The sequence below is a fragment of the Sus scrofa genome, chromosome 5, assembly GCF_000003025.6.
Source record: "Sus scrofa isolate TJ Tabasco breed Duroc chromosome 5, Sscrofa11.1, whole genome shotgun sequence".
NCBI classification, from domain to species: Eukaryota; Metazoa; Chordata; class Mammalia; order Artiodactyla; family Suidae; genus Sus; species Sus scrofa.
The window spans coordinates 67,985,001-68,011,212 of NC_010447.5; the positions used below are offsets into that span (position 1 = coordinate 67,985,001).

Genomic DNA, 26,212 nt, shown 5'->3' on the forward strand with positions numbered 1-26,212 from the left:
TCTAGTTGCAGAGTAAATCTGACTATGGAGGTTTATGAAGCAAAATGTGTTCAGTAAAATCATCTTAATATTCAGAAAGTTACCACTGCATATTAAATTATGAATATTGAAGGAGCACATAGAATTTTTCTTGATCATAAATGACTAAAAACATGTAAGCAAACTCAAGAGAGATGAAAAGGAGATGGAAAGCTCATCTTTCTGTTTCTTGGTAAGAAGGTACTCAGAAGATGAGTAGTGATTATATTCATAATTCTTTTTAGTATTTCGTTTCATAGTTATCCCTATCCCGCCAAACCATTGAAATGGGTGAAAATTACTGCTGTTCAAGGGTTTATCTAACTGAACTTGAAATTTCATTTTTTCTTAGTCACCCATAAAGTTTACTGGGGACTTTTTAAGTATGATGTTTGACATCTCAGCTATTTAGACAAATAATTTTAAACAGATTAGCAAACCTTGTAGACTATAATTTTGGCAAAATTTTATGCCACTTTAAAAATCTGCTTAATTGGAGTTGCCGTCGTGCTCAGCAGAAATGAATCTGACTAGTAACCATGAGGAGCAGGTTTGACCTCTGTCCTTGCTCAGTGGGTTAAGGATCTGGCGTTGCCATGAGCTGTGGTGTGGTTTGCAGACGCAGCTGCAGCTCGATTTGTCACTGTTGTGGCTCTGGCATAGGCTGGCGGCTGCAGCTCTGATTAGACCCCTAGCCTGGGAACCTCCATATGCCATGGGTGTGTCCCTAAAAAAAGACAAAAAAAAAAAATCTGCTTAATTGAGGTATGAATTATTTACGTTTAAAATTCACACATTTATAGTGTACTGTTCAGTGAGTTTTGAATGAATACAGTCACATAACCACCACCAAAATCAAGATAGAAAGCATTTCCTTCACTTAAAACGTTTCCTCATGTTCCTTTTCAGTCAGTCCCCTCCCCTCGCCCCAACCCAGGAATTGATTTGTTTCTATAGTATTGTCTTTTCTAGAATGACACGTAAGTGAATCAGTAGTCTTGTGTGTCTGGCTTCTTTCACTTAGCATAATGCTCTCCAGACTCAGCTGTGTTGTTGTACATATCAGCAGTTTGTTTCTTTGTGTTGCTCACTAGCATTCCACTAGATGGAAGTACCATAGTTGACTTAACCCATTCACTTGTTGATAGGTATTTGGTTTATTTCCACTTTTGGGCTATCACAAATAAAATTACTGTGAAATGTCTTTGTGTGAATAAACGTTTCTGTTTCTCTTGGGTAAAATGCCTAGCAGTGGATTTGCTGGGTTATACAGTAAGTATACGTTCAACTTTATGAGAAAGTCAAACCAGGGCGTTCCCATCGTGGCTCAGTGGAAATGAAGTCAACTAGGAACAATGAGGTTGTGGATTCGATCCCTGGTCTGGCTCAGTGGGTTGGGGATCCGGTGTTGCCCTGAGCTGTGATGTAAGTTGAAGGTGTGGCTGGGATTCAAGTTGCTGTGGCTGTGGTACAGGCCGGCAGCTATAGCTCCCATTAGACCCCTAGCCTAGGAATTTCCCTCTGCTACCAGTGTGACCCTAAAAAGCAAAAAAAAAAAAAAAAAAAAAAAAGAAAGTCAAACTATTTTCAAACTGGCTGTACCACAGTATCATGATAGAATCAGGTGTTCCATATCTTGTCAATACAAGGTACTCTCTCTTTAATTTTAGTCATTTTAGTATTTAAATTGTGGTTTTAATTTTCATTTCATCAGTGACTAATAATGATGCTGTACAATTTTTTATGTGCTTATTTGTTGTCCATTTATCTTTGGTAAAATATCTGTTCAAATCTTCTGCACACATTTTTTTTACAATATTTATCTTAATGTTACGTTGTAAGGGTTCCCTGCATATTCTGTTTACGAAGATTTTTCCAGATATTTCTTTTGCAATATTTACTCTAAGTCTGTAGCCTTTTCATTTTTGTAACATTTCTTTTAAATAATAATTTTTTAAATTTTGATGAAATCTAATTTAACAATTTTTTCTTTATGCACGTTTTGTGTCCTAAAAATTCTTTGCCTAACCCAAGGTCACAATGATTTTTTCCTACATTCTCTTCTGGAATTTTTTTTTTTTTTAATTTTACCTTTTTAGGGCTGCACTCACAGCATATGGAGGTTCCCAGGCTAGGGGTCGAATTGGAGCTGTAGTTGCTGGCCTATGCCACAGCCATAGCAATGCCAGATCTGAGCCTCGTCTGTGACCTACACCACAGGTCATGACAACACCAGATCCTTAACCCACTGAGCAAGGCCAGGGATCGAGCCCCCATCCTCATGGATACTAGGCAGGATCATTAACTACTGAGCCACGACAGGAACTCCTCTTCTGGAAATTTTAACTCATATTTAATTATATAATCTATCTTGAGTTAATTTCTTTTTTTAATTTTTTTAATTTTTACATAATTATTTATTGGAAGTTCTGATATTTCATGCTAGTACTTCACTCAGTAACAATAATAATAATAATAGAGTTAATTTCTTTGTATCATATGAGGAAGGATTAAGGTTCATTGTTTTTCCATGTGGTCATCCAATTGATCTAGTATTACTTGTTGTAAAGACTACCCTCTCTTTTTCTTCTTTTTTTCCCCCGTGTCCATTGCATGTTTACATTCCTGGACCAGGGAATGAACCTGCACCACAGCTATAACCAGAGCCATAGCAGTGACACCAGATCCTTAACCCCCTGAGCCACCAGGGAATTCCCTACTCTTTCTCTGTTGAATTACCTTGGCACCTTTGTCTATTGGTGTTTTGGCACTCGCTATTCTGATCAATTGATCAATTGCAGTCTTTTTTTTTTTAATTTATTTTTATTTTGTTTTGTCTTTTTGCCTTTTCTAGGGCAGCTCCCACAGCATATGGAGGTTCCCAGGCTAGGGGTCTAATTGGAGCTGTAGCCACCAGCCTAAGCCAGAGCCACAGCAACGTGAGATCCGAGCCACGTCTGCAACCTACACCACAGCTCACGGCAATGCTAAATCTTTAACCCACTGAGTAAGGCCAGGGATAGAACCCGTAACCTCATGGTTCCTGGTCGGATTCATTAACCACTGCACCACGACAGGAACTGTAGTCTTTATGTTGGGACTACACTGTATTTTTGCAGGGAGAGGGGGTTGGTTTTTTTTGTTTCTCTTTTTTGGCTTCCCTGCGGCATATGGAGTTCCTGGGCAAGGGATCAGATCGAACCTCAGTTGTGACCTATGCCACAGCTGCAGCAATGCTGGATACTTTAACCCACTGTGCTGGGCTGGGGATCCAACCTGCATCTTGGCGCTGTAGAGATGGCCCCACTCTTGTTGAGCCACAGAGCAAACTCCAGGACTACACTGTTTTTATGACTGCAGCTTATGGTAAGTCTTGAAATCAGGTAGTGTAAATCTTTCAAATTTGTTCTTTTTCAAAATTGTTTTTGCTATATCAGGGCCTTTTATTTCTCTGTAAATTTAGAAACAATTTGTCAATTTTCATTTTTAAAAAGTCTGCTGGGATTTTAATTGAGATTGCATTGAATCTAGAGATCACTTTTAGGAGAACTGACATCTTAATATTGAGTGATCTGATCCTAAACAGGATATATTTCTCCATTTACTTAGGTCTTTAATTTTGCTCAGTAATATTTTGTGGCTTTTAATATTTGAATCTTATAGTTCGCTAGATTTATTCTTAAGTATAATATGCTTTTGACACTATTTACTATTAAAATTTTAATTTATATTTTAAAAATAAGAATCGTATATATTTCTGATGATTTGATATATATATCTGTAATGAAATTAGTAGTATAGTAAAGCTAATTAACATATCTTCTCACATAATTACCACTTTTGGGTTTGATGAGTTCACCTGAAATCTATTCTCTTAGGATATTTCTGGTGTTCACTACAGTATTATTAGGTATAATCTTCATGTCTGTACATTAGATCTCTGGACTTATTCTGCATAACTGCAACTCTGTACCCTTTGACCAACATCTCATTTCCTCCACTTCCACCTCCCCCTGGTAGCCCCTGATAACCACCATTCTACTCTTTGCTTCTATGAGTTGGATTTTTTTTTTTCTCCAGATTCCATATATAAGTGAGATCATATGGTATTGGTCTTTCTCCATCTGGCTTATTTCGCTTAGCATAGTGTTTTCAAGTTTCATTCATGTTGTTACGAATGGCAGGACTTCCTTTTATCTCATGGCTGAATAATAGCCCATTTTGTACATATGCCACATCTTCTTTATCCATTCATCCATCTATGGACACAGGTTGCTTCCATGTCTTGGCTATTGTAAATAGTTCCGCTAGGAACCTGGGAGTACACATATCTTTTTGAGTTAGTGTTTTCATTTCCTTCAAATAAATATCCAGAGGTAGAATTGCTGGATCATATGGTAGGTCATTTTTTTTTGGCTGTGAAAGTTCCCAGGCCAGAGATTGAGCCCATACTGCAGCATCAACCTGAGCCACTGCCGTGACAACGCTGGATCCTTAACCTGCTGAACCACAAAAGAACTTCCTAGTAGCTCTATTTTTAAATTTTTTGAGGAACCCCTATACTGTTTTCCATAGTGGCTGCACCAATTTGCACTCCCATGAACAGTGCACAAAGGTCCCTTTTTCTCCACATCCTCACCAACACTTATTTCTTGTCTTTTTGATGACAGTCACTAATAGTCATCGAACTTTTGACTTACATTTCCTGGAAGATTAGTGGGGTTGAGCACTTTTCCATACATATGTTAGCCATTTGGATGGCTTCTCTTTTGAAAAAGATCTATTCAGGTCCTTTGCCCATTTTTAAATCAGGTTATTTGTTGTTATTGTTGTTGTTGAATTGTATGAGTTCCTTAAATATTTTGGATATTAATCCCTTATCAGCTATGTGGTTTTAAAATATTTTCTCCCATCATGTAAGCTGCCTTTTCTTTTCTTTCTTTCTTTTTCTGCTTTTTTGATTGCTTTCTTTTCTTCATGGAAGGTTTTAGTTTGATGTCATCCCACTTGTTTACTTTTGCTTTTGTTACTTGTACTTTTAGTGTCACATCCAGGAAATTGCTCATTTCATTTAATTGTTTATTTGCATTTTCCTTTTTTTTTTTTTTTTTTTTCTTCTCTTTTTAGGGCCAAACCTGAGGCATATGGAAGTTCCAAGGCTAGGAGTCGAATCAGAACTACAGCTGCTGGCCTAGGCCAGAGCCACAGCAACGCGAGATCTGAGCTGCATCTGTGACCTTACTAAACCACAGCTCACAGAGATGCCAGATCCTTAACGCACTGAGTGAGGCCAAGGATCAAACCTGAATCTTGATGGTTAGTAGTTGGATTCATTTCCGAGGAGCCACAATGGCAACTCCGCTTTGTGTTTTCTTATTCACTGAATTTCTTTAAGAGGCTCATTCTCAAATTTTTGGTCAGACAGTTCATAGATCTTGATTACTTTGGGGTCAGTTGTTGGAGCTCTATTAGTTTAATAATCATATTTGTTTCCTTGATTATTTGTGATCCTTGTGGCCTCATGTTGTTTGCACATTTGAAGAAGTAGGCACCTCTTCTAGTTTTTACAAACTGGTTTCAACAATGAAGGCCTTTCATCAGGCAGCTTGTCCAAAGATTCTGGGATGCATATCTGATGGTGTCTCCAGGCTTGCTCTAGAGTCCTTTGGCAAGCAGGCCTGGTGCCTGAGTCCATCAGGGGTAGGCCTGGGGGCTGGGTCTACTGGATTGGCACTTGGATCCATGGAACAGGTCTGGTACCCAAGTCTCAGGCCTAAGACCTGAGTGCACAGTTGCAGGCCTGGTGTCTAGGCCTGTGGTGTAGGGCATTGATCCTGGGTCAGTGAGGGCTGGATCAGTGCAGAGGGCAGGCTGGGGCTCTGGTTCTGCCCAAGCCTAGGGCCACAGGGGTTACTCTGGCATTGGGGTAGTTCTGGTTCTGGGTCTTCAGTGAGGTGAAGTGTTCATTTCATTCCCTTTCTCCCACTGGTAGGGCGTCTTCACCCTGCGCTGCCTAGGTTGGGGAAGGGGTGTAAGGAATAATGTGAAAACATCTTTCCTATTCTCTTTGATGCACCTTATATTTGTGCTCCACCCAGGTGCTCTAATCCCCACCTGGAATCCTTAGCTCTTGTGAAGGTATTTTTGCATGTGGCTATTTGTTGAAATTGATGTTTCTGTGAAGGAACAATCATTGGAAACTTGCTGAAGTTTGAAAGCCAAGTGATATATTAAAATTAAAAAAACTTTTTTTTCCTTAAGGGCTGCACCTGTGGCATATGGAAGTTCCAGGCCATGGGTTGAATTGAGAGCCACAGCCACAGCAATGGCGGGATCCAAGCCGTGTCTGTGACCTACACCATAGCTCATGGCAACGCCAGATCCCAATCCACTGAGTGAGGCCAGGGATTGAACCCTCATCCTCCTGGATTCTATTCTGATTCGTTTCCAGTGCACCACAAAGGGAACTCCAAAAAATTTTAATTTTTAACTGTCCTTTGTATTTAGAAATGCAATTAGTTTTTGTATTTTGCCCTTGTATCCAGTGCCCTTGTTAAATCAATTATTAGTTCCAGTAGGGCTTTTTTTTTTTTTGTATTCCTTAAGCTATCTGTGAATAAAGACAGTTTTATTTCTTTCTTTATAGTCTACATGCCGCTCATCTTGTTTCTTCTCTTATTGTGTTGGCTGGGACTGCCAGTAGCAGGTTATATAAAATTGTGTGAGTCAATATTCTTGCTTTGTCTACAATCTTAGTGAGAAAGCATTAGTTCTTCCAACATTAAGTGTGATGTTAGCTCTAGGTTTTTTTTCAGATATACTTTATCCCATTGGGAAAGCTCCCTTTTGTCTACAGTCAGCTGAAGATTTTTTTTTTTTTAATAATGAATACTTGTTTTGTCAAATGAGATGTTCCTGTGATTTTTTTTTGTTTGTTGATATAGCAAATTACACTGATTATTTATGTTTGTTGTTATGTCGAGGTAAATCTAACTGGGACATGATGCATTATCCTTTTTACAAAATATCACTGGATTTTATTTACTAAAATTTTGTTCAGGATTTTTGCATTATGTTCATGAGAGATATTGAATTGTATTTTTCTTTTTGTGTAATAGCTTTGTCTGGCTTTGGTAACTGAGTAATGCTAGACTAGCATGAGTTAAGAATTGTTTCTATTCTTCTGTTTTCTGAAAAGTTTACATCACATTTATATTATATGTATGTATATCCTTATATGCTTTGTATAATTCACCAATGAAATCATCTGTGCCTAAATTTGTCTCTGTGAGAAGATTAACTATAAATTCATTTTTTATATAGGGCCACTAAGTTTTCTTTTTTTGAGTGAATTTTGATAGTTTGCGTTACAAGATATTTGTTCATCTTGTCAATATATTGACATAAAGTTGTTCAGCATATTCTCCAATTATCCTTTTAATGTCTGTAGGATTTATCGTGATGCTCCCTTTTGTGTTCCAGATATTGGTAAGTTGAATCTTCTCTATTTTTGATTAATCTGGCTAGAGGCTTATTAATTTTACCAGTCTTGTCAAAGAAACAGTTTGTGGTTTTATTAATTTAATGCATTGTTTTCCCACTTTCTATTTCACTCTCGATTTCTTTTTTTTTTTTTTTTTTTTTTTTTTTTGGTCTTTTCTAGGGCCACTCCCATGGCATATGGAGGTTCCCAGGCTAGGGGTCTAATTGGAGCTATAGATGCAGGCCTAGGCCAGAGCCACAGCAACGTGGGATCCGAGCCGCATCTGCAACCTATGCCACAGCTCACAGCAATGCTGGATCCTTAACCCACTGAGTGAGGCCAGGGATGGAACCCACAACCCCATGGTTCCTAGTCAGATTCATTAACCACTGTGCCACGATGACAGGAACTTCTTTGATTTCTACTCTTGATTTATTATTTTCTTCTTTCTGCTTATTCTGAGTTAATTTCCCATTTTCTAATTTTTTAGGGTATAATCTTAAAATTTTGATTTTAGATATTTCTTCCTTTCCAATATAAGCATTTAATGTTATATATCTTCCTCTAAGCACTGCTTTAGCTTTATCCTGCAACTTTTTATGTTATACATTATATCCTTAATGACATTTTTTGTCAAAAACTGTATGAGGAACTTTGAAATATCCTACTATAGTTGCAGACTTTGTCTCCTTTTTTGAGTTTTTGCTTCATGTATTCTGAACTCCTGTTATTAGGTGCATATATATTTAGGACTGAAATCTTGATGAGTTGACCTCTTTATCATATGACATATCCCTCTCTATCCCTGTTAGTAGTTCTTGTTCATTATTAATATAGCTACTCTTGTTTTCTTTTAATTAGTATTTGCATGGTATATCTTTTCTCTTCTTTTACTTTTTTTCTTTTTTTTTTTTAAGGGCCACATCTGTGGCATATGGAAGTTCCCAGGCTAGAGGTCTAATTGAAGCTGCAGCTGCTGGCTTATGCCATAGCAATGTGGGACCTGAGCTGCATCTGCAACCTACACCACAGCTCATGGCAATACTGGTTCCTTAACCCACTGATCGAACCCAGGGATTGAACCCACATCCTCATGGGTACTAGTCAGATTCTTAACTCACTGAGCCACAATGGGAACTCCCATCCTTTTACTTTTAACCTGTGTCTAAATATTTAGAGTGTTTTTTTAAAAACGTAGGTAGTATATAGTGGGATGTTGCTTTTTTATCTATTCAGTTAATATTATCCATTTAATTGTAGAGTTTAGAAGAGTTTAAAACATTTACATTTATTATACTGTAGATATGATTGAATTGAAATTTTCCTGTTGCTCTGTTTCTAGTTGCTCCATGTGTTTCGTTTGTTTGTTTTTGGTTATTTTGGCTGAAGTGTGTAGCAGCTTGATGTGGGATCCCAGATCAGGGACTGAGTCCAGGCTACAGTGGTGCCCCAAATCCTAACCACTAGACCACCAGGGAACTCCCTGCAACTCTATGTGGTTTTTTTTTTTCTTTTTCTGACTCTTTTGGAATGATTTAAGTATTTTTTTAATTATTCAATTTTATTTCTGATATTAGCTTATTAATTATAACATAATTTTAGTGATTGCTTTAGTGTTCATATATCTTTAACTTATTATAGTTTACCTTTAAATAATATTATGCCATTTCATAAATAGTGCTAAAAACTTTATAATGGTATCCTTCCATTTCCCCCACCTGTCGCTCGTGCTGTAACTGTTATCCATTTACTTGTATATATAAAAGTGATTTGTATATTTATAAAAGTAAATTATATTACATATATTATTGTTACATTTTCTTTAAATTGATATTTATCCTTTAATGTGATTTCATTTTCTTTTCCTAAAGAACTTAAAAAAAAAAAACCACATTTGTAGTAGCGCAGATCTGCTTGTAATAAATTCGTTCATCAAAAATAACTTATCTAGGAGTTCCTGTCATGGCTCAGTGGTTAACGAATCCCACTAGGAACCATGAGGTTGCAGGTCCGATCCCTGGCCTTGCTCAGTGGGTTAAGGATCCAGCATTGCCGTGAGCTGTGGTGTAGGTTGCAGACGCGGCTTGGATCCCATGTTGCTGTGGCTCTGGCGTAGGCCGGCAGCAACAGCTCCAATTTGACCCCTAGCTGGGAACCTCCATATGCCGCTGGTGTGGCCCTAGAAAAGGCAAAAAGACAAAAAAAAAAAAAAAAAAAAAAAAGAAGAAGAAGAAGAATAACCTATCTATATCCATACCTATACCTATATCTATATATCTATATCTGTCTATCTCCCTAGGTAATTTCGTTAAATCTCTTCCTGTGAGAGCTTTTTAAGGCCTAGAACATGAAATGGATTCCCATTGTAAAATATTTTCCCCAGGAGTTTCTTTGTGGCACAGTGGGTTAAGGATCTGGCATTGTCAATGCTGTGGCACAGGCTTAATCCCTGGCCTGGGAACCTCCACATGCTGTAGTTGTGGCCATAAAATATTTTCCCCAATGTTCTTTCTAGATGATGTAATAAGATTACACTTAGTAATGTCATATGATGGATACTATGCAGTCATTACAAATTATGTTTCTGAAGAATATTTAATGACATTGGAAATGCTTATAATTATAAACATTTTTTTCACCAGTCTGGAGAGAAGGACATCTAAGTTTCAAAGGCTGATACCTCTGGCTAGTAGAGGTGCTACTGATTTTCACTTTCATATTTTATTTGGTATTTTTCAAGCTTTCTGCAATAAGTGAGAATATATTAAGAAATTCATGTAATACACACATGAGTAGTCCCAATAATTAACTCTTTTCATTTTGGTGTGTACTGCCCAGACTTTTTCTCTGTGCATTTAAATACATATAGAAACATAATTCAAAAAGACAATATATGATCTAATACCTATTATTCTACATCTTGAGTTTTTCACTTATCTTTATGTGACCACCTACGTATTTACCTCCTGCTCTTCTATTGCTGCATGTATTGTCAAAATTAGATATACCATAGTTTAACTATTTTCTTATTTACATACATTTATATTGCTTTGCTTTTTGGTTACAGACAAAGTTATAGTGGATCTTCTAATAGTTATTTTTAGTGCACATGTGCAGGTATTTCTCTAAGGTAGGTATGGAGACGGGAGATTGATGCGTCAACAGTTGTGTATGTTGTACGTTTTAATAAGTACAAACAAATTGCTCTCAAAAAAAGCTGTAGTAATTTCTGTTATTGTTAATAGCACATGAGTTTCTCCACATCCCGCCAATGCTTGATATTATTAAATTCCTAAAATTTTGCCAGTTTCTTTGAGGGAAAAATATATATTGTTTTAACTTGCACTTCCTTAGCTACTGAATTTCAGCTTGTGTCATTTGCATTTCCTCCTGTATCTTGTCCTTTTCTGTCCTCTCCCCCTCTTCTATACAGTTGTCTTTTTCTTTTTTGTCTTTTTATCCTTTTAGGGCCACACCCGAGGCATATGGAGGTTCCCAGGCTAGGGGTCTAATCAGAGCTGTTGCTGACGGTCTACACCACAGGTACAGCAACTTGGGATCCAAGCTGCATCTTCAACCTCCACCACAGTTCACGGCAATGCTGGCGGCAATGCTGGATCCTTAACCCACTGAGAAAGGCCTGGGATCAAACCTGCAACCTCATGGTTCCTAGTCGGATTCGTTTCTGCTGCACCACGATGGGAACTCCATTTTTCTTTTTCTTTTTAAGTATTACTTTTTAAATTAAATCTCAACTGTCAAGTAGTTTTTTTTTTTTTTTTTTTTTTTTTTGGCTGTGGTGTGCAGTGGCTTGATGTGGGATCTCAGTTCCCAGATCATGGATTGAACCCAGGCCACAGTGGTGAAAGTGCTGAGTCTTAACCACTAGACTACCAGGGAACTCAGCTGTCTTTTTCTTTGTGACTAAATGTGTTATTTATATATTTTGGTTATTAGTCTTTTGTTATACAGGTGCCAGTTTTTTTCTGCCAGCTCATCATTTGTGCTTTATTGAACAGAATTATCTTTTTTTTTTTTTCTTTTTTGGCCACCCTGTGGCATATGGAGTTCCTGGGCCAGGGACCTGATCTGAACTGCAATTGCAACGTAGCCACAGCTGCAGCAACACCAGATCCTTTAACCCACTGTGCTGGGCCACGGTTTGAACCTGTGTCCTGGCACTGTAGAGATGCTGCTGATCCCTTGTACCACAGTGGGAACTCCAGAATTGTCAATATTGATATAGTCAAATATTTTTCTTTATGGCTTTTGGGTTGTTCTTTTAATTCCTTTCCCATGCTTTCCCTAGATTTAAAAAATTCTTAGAGCTCTTTAAAAAAAATTAGCTTTTGGGAGTTCCCTGGTGGTCTAGTGTTAGGATTTGGTGCTTTCACCGCTATGGTTCAATACCTGGTCTTGGAATTGAGATCCCACATCAAGCCACCGCACATGGCGGCCAAAAAAAAAAAAAAAAAAATCTCTTTAAACTGTATGGATATTAATTTTGTGAATGGTGTGAGGCAGACATCTAACCTAATTTGTTTTTCCAATGAATAACTAATTGTTCAAGCACGTTTATTAACCTTGCCCCACTGACTTGAAAGGCTATTTTCCTCAATTATGGAACTCTCATAATGCTTGGAACTCTCAATACATGTTTCTGGCTTCTTCCATTAATTGTACTTATCTTAGTATCATACAGATTTAATCTTACAGTTTTCCAGTATGTTTTGATATAGGGCAAGCCCAGCCCCTTTTATTTCATTTATAATATTAAAAAAGGTTTAAAAATTTACTCTTCATTGATTAACTACCTGATTCTCCCTTCGTTCTAGAGGTGCAGATGACAAGGAGGTGAAATAAGAATTACCATAGGCAAAACAAAAGAGCATAGGAAATGAGGGAAAAGAGACAAGGAGAAATGCTCTTAAGATGGTATTCTTTTTTCTCTACACTTTAAGAAGCTACCCTATGAATTATGCCATGTACAAAATAAAATAGATTTTGCATGTGCAGCCACTGTCTAATAAATCAATCATTGTTGGCCAGTTACCAATGGCAGAGAACATATAAACATAAAATATGAATGGATGTGGAACTTGAAACATGAATCAACCCGAGAAAATGAACAAGGACTAAAGTGAATAAAGAACATGGTGAGAGGATTTCCCGTCCTGGCGCAGTGGAAATGAATCCGACTAGGAACCATGAGGTTGCAGGTTTGATCCCAGGCCTCGCTCAGTGGGTTAAGGAGCCGGCGTTGCTATGAGCTGTGGTGTAGGTCACAGACACAGCTCGGATCTGGCGTGGCTGTGGCTGTGGCTGGCGCAATTGGACCCCTAGCCTAGGAACCTCCATGTGCCGTGGGTGAGGTCCTAAAAGAACCAAAAGGAAAAAAAAAAAAAAAAAAAGAACATGGTGAGAGAAAATAAAATACTTATATTCTTCTTATGGACCCACCAGCCAGGAAGTCAAATCTCTAAGCTTAGTGGATCCATTGTGCTCTGGGTTATTTCTGCTACCTCTAACTTGATGTTTTATATGGATTACAGAGAGGTCAATTCTTTACTTAATAATTGAAGTGACAGAGAAAGGAAAATAATTATTAGGGATGTAACAGTAATGAGTAATAGAAAATACCCTGTTGATTGAAAGATGGTAAGTATTAAAATGGGAGCTGAACAAATAAATTCTGTAGTAAAACATTCACATAAACAGTTTAATCTTTAAATCTAACCATTGTACACAACATGATTACACTCAAGAGTTTTACCTGTTTTCATAGTGCAACTAACATTACACAAGTAGGAAAAGCCATCACATGGGCAAGTGTGGTTTTAAGTCAACAGTTAATTCAATTATTTACAATGAAATTAGTTGTTCCTGGCTGAAATAACGTGTTGATAGGGCATGGTGGTTGTCAAGGGACTTGTGTCCAATGCAGTGTGGCCACAAGTTCAGGGCCCGGTAAGCAGACTAGGTAATAATAAAGGCTTTTAATGACCAGTCACACAGAAATGTCATTTTTTTTTTTTATGGTGCCAAACTTGAACATTGTGATTTACTGATCTCCTTTAACTCACCAATTTATAAACAGTGGTCTCATGTTTAAAGTAGACTATTTTCCCTAGTAAAGCAACAACTTCACGAGTTCTAAGAAGCTGCCTCAAGAAGTACCATACAAATCTACTTTAAAGTCATTTCTCCCCTTGCTTTGCATTAAGTTAAAGCCTGGAGACAAACCACTTAACACAAAGCTAACGAGTGAAGGGGATATTTTCTAAAACAGTGGAATGCTAACATGTTAAGACTCTAGTTGTCTCTACTGAATTCCTGTTTTAAAATGTTCATTATCTGCTACAGTTTCATGAAACCTAACAACCGCTGGTTTTCAAACTGTTCTGCGTACCTAGAAGTGTAATTTGATGAACTGAAATAAGTGTAACTATTTTACGTTATCAGAGGAACTGTAGAACAAAACTTCTCGAAGTGGAGCTCTTCCAGTAGGTCTGGGCATTTCCTAGGAAACTAGCGCTAACAAACCTTCGGTCGCGCTGCTTCCAACCGCCGCTTCCCCGGCCGGAGCGAGTCCCCAGCGGGCGCGGGGGCAGGAGCCGGAGCCTGAGCCTGAGCCAGAGTCGGATTCGAAGCGCGCGCACGTTTTGTGCGGTTGCACACGTTTAAGTGCTTCCAGCTCCTACCGTTGAGCTTAGACTTTCAACCGCCGTCTGGCCTCGCGTCTGGCTTCCTTCTCCGTCGGGTGCCCCCTGGTGCTCATCACCTGCACCATCTTGAATAACTGAGAGGAGTAAGGGGTCCGGCGAGTCCAAGGATTGCTTTCGAGAAAGCCGCAAGTCTGCAGATTTCCTCCACATCCAAAGCCGTGATATAGATTACATGTGTACATTCATGCACCTTTAGAGTAAAGAGGGATGCTGGTTTATTAAGCACCAAGCAAAAGACAGTTGGACATTTAAGTTTCGTCCAAGTCAATTCAGCTCTTTCAAGCTTGTGGTAAAAGACGCAAAGATCCGCAGACCTTGTCTTTTGAGTCCATTACCACCTCACCTTCCCCCCTTTCCACGTACAGTCTTTTTTTTTCTGGCAGAGTTCGCTTTGACGTTTGACTACACTGGGGCAGCCCAACACTGAGAGCCAGAGTGTGTGTCCTGGGCTGGAGCCGAGGATGCGGCCTTAAGTGCTATGGGAGGTAGGCGCACAATCATTCTCCCTGTCTCCTTCCTTGCCACGCACCCAATCAGTGTGATGCACAAAGTTTGTGGCCCAGGGAGGGGGTCCGGCTCCCCCTGCTCTCCACCACACCCGGGTCTCAGCACCGCCGCGGCTCCTCATTACACAGAAGCAGCCCATATTCCAGCCACGGCAACACCAAGAGCTCGCTCTCGCCTCAGCAGAGCATGATGGGAGCCTCTCCCCTCGTCCTGCCTCCCTTTCCTTTTCTTCTCCCTTCTCTCATTCCACAATTAATGCCTAAGTCATGATTTCCCTAGCTGGTGCCGACTGAGGGATGGGGCTTAGCGACCCACGGTGACGCTCCCACCCACCTTCCAGAAGGGGCGGTTTCAAAAGGAACTACAGTTCCCGTCGGGCATCAGGCTAAGTAACCGCAGGGCGACACGGGAGTCGTAGGCGCCTTCCTCCTCCGTCCCTTTCATTCCTCAACGCGTCAACTACAAGTCCCAAGGGGCCTCGGGACAGCACGCCTGCGCGAGAGCCCCGCCAGCGGGTGGGGGTGGGGCGCTCCGGGCGCTGGGGGGCGGGGCCGGAGCGGGCTGTGTGGAGGTTTTAGACTCCCGGCGCCATTTAGCGCGGAGTTTCCCTGGCGGACGCGGCTCTTCTCCTTCGGCCTCTCTGCACCGTCTCCGTGACAGAAGCTCCTGACGGGGTGACTGCCCTTCCTCCTCCCTGCCCTCCTCGGCCCGGAGGAGCAGCGGTTCGGGCCCTTCCCCACCGGCCCTCCCTCTATTAGCCCCCGGCCCCGGCCCGGAGGGGACGGGGTCCGCCGGGCCCGCGGCGGGCGGCGAGGCCCGGGGCCGGGGGCAGCTCCTCTGCTCCTCCGCGTCGCGCGTCTGCCCCTCGCGTCGGGCGATGGGTGGCCTGTGAGGCCGTCCAGGAGTTTGGCGGGGAGGAGGAGCGGCCGCCCGCCTGGCCGCGAGCCCCGGCGCGGCCTCCCCCGCCTCCGCGCCTGAGCGGCCGCCGTTCGGGGGTCCGCGCGCAGCTGCCGGCCTCAGGGCCCAACCCGCCCGGCCGGGCCACGGCGGCGGGGAGCCAGTGCCGCCCCCGCCTGGACTCGGTGCGGGCTCCCGCGCTGCACCCATGACTGCGCGCAGCTGCCGCTCCCGTCCGCTCGGCCGCCGCTTGCCGCACGATGGGTGCGGGCGGTGAGGCGCCAGCCCCCGTGCCTCCGCCCCGCCACCGCCCCCGAGCAGCCCGTTTCGACAGCCGCAGCGGCCTCCGCAGCCCGGCCCGCTGCCCCGCCTCCCGCTCGGACCGCCGAGTCAGTGCCGAGTGAGGGGCCGTCGGCCCACAGCGGCCCGCTTCTATCCAAATTAGAGCCGCCTGCCTCGCTCCCACTCCTACCATGTCTGGCGGCGGGGCCGATCAGCAGAGCAGCCCGCCGGGCTCCCTGTTCCTTTCGCCGCCAGCGCCTGCCCCCAAGAATGGCTCTAGCTCGGACTCCTCGGTGGGGGAGAAGCTGGGCGCCGCGGCAGCGGACGCCGGAGCCGGCAGGACGGAGGAGTACCGGCGTCGCCGCCACACCATGGACAAGGACAGCCGGGGGGCGGCCGCGACCACCACCACCGAGCACCGCTTCTTCCGCCGTAGCGTCATCTGCGACTCTAACGCCACGGCGTTGGAGCTGCCCGGCCTCCCCCTCCCACTGCCCCAGCCCGGCGCCGCCGCGGTGGCCCAGCAGAGGAGCCCCCCGGAGCCCCACCGCGAGGAGACTCTGACCCCCGCTGTCGCCCATGTGGCCCAGCAGCCGCCAGCCGCCGCCACCCCAGGGGAGCCGGCCGCCGCAGTCCCGGCCGCCGCCTCGGCCCCGGGCAGCGCCAGCCGAGACCGTCAGGTTGCCCAGCCCAGCCAAGCGGGGAGCAAAGAGGAGCCCCCGTCGGCGAGAAGCGGCAGCGGCGGCGGCAGCGCCAAGGAGCCGCAAGAGGAGCGGAGCCAGCAGCAGGATGACATCGAAGAGCTGGAGACCAAGGCAGTGGGCATGTCCAATGATGGCCGCTTTCTCAAGTTTGACATCGAAATTGGCAGGGGCTCCTTTAAGACGGTCTATAAAGGTCTGGACACCGAAACTACGGTGGAGGTCGCTTGGTGTGAACTGCAGGTATACACGAGCTACTTCTTTATTTTACGGTGGTTTGGATCCCAGATTTGGCTCAGTTCGACCAGTTTCTAGAGTTCACCCTTGGCATGTCTTTCTCTAACTGTTCGCTCCAAGTCGAGTGTGGTGGGAGGCCAACTTTTGAAAAGAGGTAGAAACCAGAATTTGGGGCTTGCACCTAGGTGTTTGGATAGAATAGGAGTTAGTGGCTGTAGCTAGTGCGATTTGCTTCTAGGGAAGGAGTGGTGAAAGGCATCCTGGTACAAATGTCTTGCTTACTCGTTATTGTTTTAGTGTCTGGCAGGAAACTTGAAGTTAGTGGGGAAGTTTTTGAGTTAGATTAAGCACAGCCTTCTTGCCTTCTACTCATCAGGAGGTCTGCAATGATGAGCTGCTGATGTGTTAGGCGCGTGTTTCCATCTGTGAGATCAGGCTGTGTTTTTAAGAAAGACCTTGTTCACGAATGACCTTCCTTTGGATGTATCTTAGTTCGTGGTCACACAGGAATCTAATAAACTATTAAAAGGTATTTCTTCTTTGGGTAAATAATTTGTGACTAGAAATGTACAATAAGTGTTTGATATTGTTCTACCTAATGATGCTTAAACCTTGTAGAAGCTAGCAGTGACCTGACATTGGTAATTAAATCTAAAGTATGCCTGCAGCCTATTCCCTATACTGTGAACAGTACAGGAGCCTGTGTAAATTGTATAATGTGTTTTGACAGTAGTAATGTTATTATCATTGTTTTAATCTTGTGAAAGGTTTTTAAGCCAAACTTTCCCAAGAATCCCAAGGAGTCACAAGGCTTCCTTTTTTAATCTCTAGGAGGTTTTCATGGTGTAAATAGTGGTGTGTCATCCTGGTTGACAGGTATATTCTAGGTTTAAATAGCTGGGTTTGGGCTACTTGTTGCTTGACCTGTAGCAGCTTGATTGAATGGTGTCCTCATCAGGAAGTGAACATGTATAGGTTATGGAAGAAGCAGAGCTGCACAGAATGAAAATGCCTGCATTAAACATGAAAAATGCCATTACCCATAATCTTCTTGCCAAGACTAATGGGCCAAACTGAAATAGAATATGAACCAAACTGAAAGGTCTAAGAATTTATCTATTTTCCATGAACTAATATGTTAACACTTAACCCTTTGAGTGTCACCTTCCAAATAACTGAGGCCATATCAAATGTGAAGGGAAATTAGCATGTGGAAGGAAGTAAACTTCCTGGGAAAAACTGACAAGTAATTTAAGTTTTATAGTTAGTGACATAGAACTTATAAGGCATTGTGAAATAAAAAGTGCTCAATTTTATAGTGTTTCAGAGTTGGAAAGATGGCAGATCATTTTTTAAAAAAACAAAAATTTGTCAAACCATAACTTTTTTCATGTTGATCAGTCATACTTAAAAACTTAGGTTCCATTCCTTTTGGTTTACAGGCAACATTTTGGTTTACAGGTAGACACCTGCTTCTTGTTTGTACCTTATGCTACTGATCCTGGATTTTATTCATGGTTTCACGTTTGATTAGGTGTTTTTTTAAGTTTTCCTTTTCTTACTCTCAATTAGTTACCTTAGTGTCTTAAGACTAGACCCAAAGAAATATTGAGCACTTTATGGATTAATTTTGTTAGTTTTAATTATTTAAATTTTAAAACTTCTCAGAACGTAATGTGTGTGTTTTCCTTTATAGCTGGGATTTTCTTTTATATCTGGATTTTCTGATAGTTTATTATCTTGGAAGTAATGATACAGTGGGGGGGAAAAACTAGTCTAGTAAATAGTTAATTAGCAAATCTCAAATGAAGCAATTCTGTTTTGGTGTATAAGTTACTATCAGATTTCTGGAGAAATCTGATCCTGTAACTATGGCAAATTCCACATTTCTGGGTGTTGATTTTAATCACTTCAAATAGAGAAATACATAGGCTTTTGGGGATGAAGAATGACTTGTATACAAGTCAAACTTCATTCCATCAAGCTTATTTTTAGTCACAATATGCATAGTTATCTTTTAAAACAAATAATGATTCTTAATAAATAATGCATAGGTAATACTTTGATGCCACAGCATCTTAAGTGATAAGTGAGAGCTTTTAAGATGCAGATTTCTTTACCTAGTTTTTATTAGACAAGTGATGTACCTTAATTTTACTTCTCTGTTGCCTTGGTCAGAAAATATATTGCTGGGCTTTGCAGAGATTACATTGCCCTTTTTTTTTTTTTTTTTTTTTTTTTGGTCTTTTTAGGGCCAAACCTGCAGCATATAGAGGTTCCCAGGCAAGGGGTCCAATCAGAGCTGTAGCCTCAGCCTACGCCACAGCCACAGCAACGCAAGATCTGAGCCATGTCTATGACCTACACCACAGCTCACAGCAACGTCGGATCCTTAACCCACTGAGCAAGGCTAGGGATGGAACCTGTGTCCTCATGGATGCTAGTCAGATTCATTTTCTGCTGAGCCCTAGGGGAACTCTGTTGCTTTTTTAGGGAATTTTTTTTTTTTTTTTTTTTTTTTTTTTAAAGAAATACAGCAGAGTTTCCTTGTGTCTTGGTGGGTTAAGGATCCAGTATTGTTACTGCAGCTGCTTAGGTTGCCACTGCTGTGGCGAGAGTTCAGTCCCTGGCCTGGGAACTTCCACATGCTGTGGGTGCAGCCATCTATATGTATATATTTCCTTGAAGCAAATTATGTTATACACTGAGATTCAGGAGTGATTTATTTAAAGACTTTTCTCTCATGCTTCTTCTAAATACTGCCGTTCACTTGATACATTGATAAGATTATTTCCAGATCTGAAAGGAGAGGTCAAATCATAAATTTTAAGCTCCAAACTACTTAGTGTCTACTTTTGTCTTGCTTTTAGTAAGTTAAGGCTTGTGTCTCATCACGAGTATATGATATTAATGTTTTATGAAGTTTATCAATTTTTAAAATTTGTACCACATTCCTTGTTATTTAGGAATCTGCAGTAACTTTCAGTCTCAGGAACTAAATTTCAGGGAATACTCTCGGAGGTTGTTTGTTTGGTTTTTAAATTCTCAGTCACTGATTTGGAGTATAGGCAAAATTCAGGTAACTGAAGGGTAGCTGCTTTGGTGACTTCTTTGAAATAATCTTGTTCCTTCTAAACAGGACAGAATAGAATTAAAGACAGGATAATTTTGACTAGGTAAGATTTGATTTAAAATGTATGTAGATTTATTGCTTTAAGAAGTAACCTTGAAATTGACAACATTGTAAATCAATTATGCTTTAATTAAAAAAATTTTTTTTAAAAAAAGTAACTTTTGTGGTACAGGAATTGAGAATTATATTTAGGTTGATTTTCAGTGATAGAGTTATTTCTTACTTAGTCTTAGGGGTTTAAATGTTTTCCTTTTCTCTTATTTACCTTCTTTCTGAACTTTAGTATCACATTGTTTCTACTATAAGAACTTTGAAAGAAGTTGTTTTTGTGTAAAACAAATGTAGAATCTGTTCTGTTGTTGACTGGTGACTGAGTTCATTTCTTGACATTCAGAATCTAATGCAAGATCCTGGTCATTTGAAAGTCATCATAGTTAATCTCTGTGGAAACACTGAATTAAAACTGGGCTCTCATTTTCAGAAATCATCTTAAACATGTTGTGTTTTTTGGTAGCTTCTAAATTTTTTTAGATAAAGCTGTAAAGGCAGCAACAATGTCTATGTTCAAATTATAACTTCTGGAAATGTTAGTGTACCATGAAAAAACTCATAATCATTTATCATCAGGTTTTGCTGTCCCAGTTCTTTATATTTACTTACTTTTAGGATCTTGCATTTTGTTTTTTCTGTGTTACGGAAAAAAAGAAAATCAAGTGTGCAAGACTAGGTGAAACTTGGCATGACCTGAGTTTAGGTTTGAAGATGGCATTTTTTTTTTTTTTTGCAGTATAGCAGTAATTAAGGTCTAAAATGCCTGACTTTCAATTCAAATTCTGGCTCAGCTAATGATTGTGTAACTTGGATAACTTCTGTGCTAGTTTCTTATCTGCAAAATGGAATGTAAGAGTACCTATTTTACAGGGTTGTTGTGATGATTAAATGAATTAGTACATATATAAAACATTTAGGACAGGGCCTGGCACGTAAATTTAACTGTGATGATGCGGCATCTTTTTTAGGCTGTCTTTCTGAGGGTGCTGATGAAAATTTTGATTTGTTTTACATCTATGCTTGAAAAACATAGCTAAACTCTTAACATTACTACCATTCTTATAGGAGAAATGTTGAAGATGTTGTCATCAGTGTTTTCAAATTCTTTAGCTTTACCTGTCCTCTGCCTAACTTTCTAATTTCATGACCTATTACTTTTCCAAATGCCAGTCTTTCTGAAATACTAGTTTCCAGAATTTGCTAAGATCTTTCCTCTTGGGATCGTTCTTACAGTTTTCTTCAAATTGATTAAAAATTTTTCATTTACATTCTTTGTCTACTGGTCTTTGAGCTCTTTGAAGATATCAGCTCAGTATACTCTGATAATTATTAAATGTTTTGTTATTAAAATAATTTTAGATCTCAGGGTCATTTCATCCATATTCCTTGCCTTTCTTTGGTCCACATCAGATTCTCTAATCTTGAATGTGGAGAGTTCACTATGGTATAATAAAATACTGTATTATCAGAAACAAGCTTTAAGGCAGAAAACCTGGGTTCTGTGTCACCCAGTTAGCTCACCCTGAGTAAGGAACTTAATCTGTAACACTGATTTACCAGTAACATGTCTTACTGACGTTTACAGGATTGCTCAGGGGCAACTGAAACTACTATGTGAAGGTACTTTGAAAAATGTGAGGTGTAAGATACAGTATAATAAAAAGGATATGATGCTTTTTGAAGTTCCCATCGTGGCTCAGCAGTTAGCGAATTCACCTAGCATCCATGAGAACTTGGGTTCAATCCCGGCCTCACTCTGTGGGTTAAGGATCTGGCGTTGCTGTGAGCTGTGGTGTAGGTCGCAGATTCTGCTCAGATCCCTTGTTGCTGTGGCTTTGGCGTACGTAGGCCAGTGGCTACAGCTCTGATTGGACCCCTAGCCTGGGAACTTCCACATGCTGCGGGTGTGGCCCTAAAAAGACCAGAAAAACCCCAAGGATATGATGTTTTTAAAAAATCTATTTGGAAGGCTGTAAGTTATCATTTGTTACAAATTGATTGTGTTAAACTTAAAAGTTGGGTTTTAGAACTTTTTTATTTATTTTCTCAATTTGTTTTATTAAATCTTAACACAAAGGGGAGCAGCTTTTCAGACCGAAGAGAAATTGCTAGAAGCTTTTCTTTTTTTTCTTTTTTCTTTTGTCTTTTTTGTCGGAGTTGTAGCCTGCGACCTACGCCACAGCTGCAGCAACACAGGATCCTTAACCCACTGAACAAGGCCAGGGATGGAACCCGAGTCCTCATGGATATTAGTCAGGTTCGTTAACTGCTGAGCCACGACTGAACTTCTCCAGAAGCTTTTCTTGAGAGTGTTTTTTATTTGGAAGATTGTGCTTTTGACAGATGGCAGACTTTAATTTTGTATGTGGTTTTAAAAAGATTGGTTATTGGTATGTTCTATAGGAGAGGAGAAACTTTAGTAATTTGCTTGGTTTTGTGGTTGACCTGATTGTATATCTTCACCTAATTTGTATTAATTTAGATTTTTCAGGTGGACTTTCATAAAGAATTTAGTTTTTGATGTTGTGACTTGAGTCTTGGCATTGCAAGATTTACATGTTAATGTAATGCTATGCTAAGTTAATGTGCTTAATGATTTTTAGAGAAGAATCATCAGATAAGCTGGTTGTCATCATAGGCAAATACAGTTTTCCCAGAAATTTAAGAAAACTTAAGAAATTGAAGACTAAGAATAACTTAAGAAAATGTTTGGAAATCTATTTGGTATAATCATCATATTTAGGTTAGCTAAGAAAAACCACTAATTAGGAGTTCCTGTTGTGGCTCAGAACCCGACTAGTATCCCCTATGAGTATGCGGGTTTGATCCCTGGCCTTACTCAGTGAGTTAAAGTATCCGGCATTGCTGCTAGCTACCGTGTAGGTGGCAGATGTGGCTTGGGTCTGGTGCTGGCTGTGGCTGTGGTATAGGCCAGCAGCTATGGCTCTAATTTGGTCCCTTGCCTGGGAACCTCCATATGCCATGGGTGTGGCCCCAAAAAGACAAAAAAAAAGAAAAAGAAAAAGAAAAACAACTCATTATTTCTGTCGATGCCTTTTGTGCAGCCAGGGTGCAATTTCTCAGACAGGTGATCTGTGTTTTGGTCATTATGTATATGGTGAATGGTCTCATGTTAATCAAATATGAATTAATATATAAACCAAACAGTGAGAGATGAAACGAATTAGTGAATCAGTCATTGATGTGCACATTTTCTCTGAGTCGATAGAAGTAAACATTGTTCGGAATAATGATAGGATCATCTTAATGGCTAATGATTCTGAGGTAAACAACATAATATGCAGTTGGCCCTCTATATCTGCAGGTTCTGCATCCACAGGTTCAACCAACTGTATAGGGAAAAAAATTTCAGAAAGTTTCAAAAAGCAAAAGTTGAATTTGCTGCACTTGTAGCAACTGTGTACCTAGCATTTGCATTATGTTTACAACTATTTCTACAGCATTTACATTGTATTAGGTATTATAGGTAATCTAGAGATGATTCGAAGTACACAGGAAGATATATATAGGTTATATGCAAATTCTCTACCATTTTATAAAAGGGATTCGAGTATCCATGGATTTTGGTAGATTAAGGTGAATTTGGGAAATGCAATATATCATCTCTTTAACATGCTGAAGAGTTCCTAGGCGTTATATTTACATGCTCTTTGAACGTCCCACACAAATACTCAGCTGTAGGCAGTGGGGATTAAATAATTTTAAGCAAAGAAGTAATTGGTAGATTTGCCTAGTAGAAATTGTGAAGAATGGATATAAGGAGTACTAGAGATGTGTACAGTTTAATTTTATGTATAGGTATGAGGTTTCTAGGGCCTGAACCAGGATGAGAATAGAGGAATGGAATCTTAAATCTAGTAGGTAGAATATGCAGGGTTTAATTGATTAAGTGGAATTTGGAGGAAACATGAAGCGTGGATAAGAGGGTGGGAATAGATGACGGTACTGTCAACTGAAGGAGGGAATAAGAAGGAATAGGAGTTTTGTTTTTTTTTTTTTTTTTTGAGAGGGGAAGGGCCCTGTTGAATTTGAGATACTTGTGAAATGTCCAAAAAGAAGTTCTGTAGGCAGTTGGATACATTCTTAAAGCTCAAAAGATAGGTCTGAAGTAGACATAGAGGCTGGTGGTTCCCAAATGTCTATCTTAGTCATAGCTGAAATAATGGAAGTAAATGAAATATCTAAGGAGAGGATATATATGAAGAGAGAAATAGGGGAAGAGTTGGGAGAATAATGGGGTTAAGGCAAAATAGGAGTGATTAATGGGTGGGCAAAGGAAAAAGAGCTCAGGGGTTATGTAGAACACTACGAGAATGGTAACATCAAGGGAATAACATATCCAGAAAGGAACATAGCAGAGAAGTCCAGTTTATATAGTAGTAGATGTGGAGAATGAATTTTAGAAGGCATAGAAAAGAAATAGATTTGTTTAGGCTGTTGAAATTGTTTATTGCATTTGGCTGTTAAAAAGTCCCTTAACATCATTTGGGATAACCTAAGTGAGAGTGGAGGCTGAGTAAGGGAGGAGCCTATAATAAGTCTCTTATAATAATCCAAATTTCTGGGCTGTTCACTGTCCATTAAAATTCTCACTGTTCCATAAAACCTATGTTGCTATTTAAATTAATTAAAATGACATAAAAATTTTAAACCCATAGAACCTATGCCTCCACAGCAACCCATACTGCTTCAGTCATATTTTTAACCCACTGCACCACAGCAGGAACTCACAGTAGGCCATTTCTTTGGGCAAGTTTGAACAAATACGGGGCAAGAAAGATGGGGTAAATAGAAGGTATGATGAAGGCTAGTATGGATAGTTGAGCGAGGAAAGTCTTTAAAAGTTGAAGTATTGAATTATAATATTTTGTCTGCTTCCTCTGCCTCAGTGTCGATCATAAACATCTATTCTAAGCCAGTTACTGTTTTAGCTTTGGTTATTCTTTGTGGCTAGTTAAATTCAATCCAAAATAGTTTTCATACTTTATATGCCATTTATCAACTAGTTTCCAGGATGCTCAGTCATTGGGAGTGATGTGCTGATTCTTAAACAGTTTGTTTCTCTCCTGTAGTCTCTGACATTCATGCCATATTTGCATATTAGCCTGGTGATACATACTTTATTGGTGGAGCATCTCTCTAAAATGACCATCTTTGTGTCACTTAAGGAAATAACCAGATTTCAAATGAAACTCCATTACAGCAAAGATTCTTATATTTTCTTCTTTTTTGGGGGGCTGCACTTACAGCATATGGAAGTTCCCAGACTAGGGGTTGAATTGGAGCTACAGCTGCCGGCCTATGCCACAGCCACAGCACTGTCAGATCCAAGCCGCATCTGTGACCAGTACCACAGCTCACAGCAACGTGGGATCCTTAATCCACCTAGTGAGACCAGGGATCGAACCCACATCCTCAGGGATACTAGTTGGGTTCATAACCCGCTGAGCCGCAATGGGAACTCCTCTTATTTCTAGGATGCGGTCAAATTGGACTTTTTCTACAACAAATAGCCTACATAACTGCATATACTTTTTTCTTCAGGCCTTATCTTTTTGGCAGAGTGTTCCTTGCTAATTAATCTGGAAAAGTATTAATAATTACTAGTACTTAGCTGTCAGGACTCTTTTTGTGACAGGCATGGTGCTATGTCCACAGCATGCTATCTTACAAGAGATATTTTCTTTCTTTTTACGGTTGCACTTTCTACATGTGGAAGTTGCCAGGATAGGGGTGGAATCAGAGCCGCAGCTGTGGGCCGGTGCCACAGCCATGGCAGCACTTGAATCTGAGCTTCATTTGCCACCTGTGCTGCAGTTCACGGCAATGCCAGATTCTTAACCCGTTGGGTGAGGCCGAGGATCCTCACAGAGGAACCCGAATCCTCATGGAGACTATGTTAGGTTCTTAACCAACTGAGCCACAGTGGGAGCTCCTAGACTTAAAGCTTTAAGGAGAGGAATATTATTTCTAGTGGTCTATGTATATAAAATTTCCATCTAACAGAGACAAATTGACTTTAGCATTAGTAGGAGTTTGGTGTGTGTACAGATTGCTCATTTTCAAGTTTTGCATGGTGAGTAAGAATTAATTGAACTTATAAATTCTAAAATTTTTTAAGTATCAATGCTACTTTTTACTTACCAGGAAAGCAGAA

At 40.4% G+C, this 26,212-nt stretch overlaps 1 protein-coding gene and 1 long non-coding RNA gene across 2 annotated transcripts in view; both read left to right on the forward strand.

The window, feature by feature from the left end:
- LOC102157617 overlaps window positions 1–7,641 on the forward strand; it is a 75,165-nt gene extending 67,524 nt beyond the window's left edge. The window contains exon 3 of the long non-coding RNA XR_002344145.1: window positions 7,469–7,641. This is a non-coding gene — a long non-coding RNA (uncharacterized LOC102157617). The remainder of the gene's footprint in view (window positions 1–7,468) is intronic.
- Window positions 15,792–26,212, forward strand: part of WNK1 (WNK lysine deficient protein kinase 1) — a 141,742-nt gene continuing 131,321 nt past the window's right edge. The window contains 1 exon segment of the mRNA XM_013997884.2: window positions 15,792–16,856. Within this exon segment, the coding sequence (XP_013853338.2) occupies window positions 16,104–16,856 (753 nt within the window). The 5' untranslated portion in view covers window positions 15,792–16,103.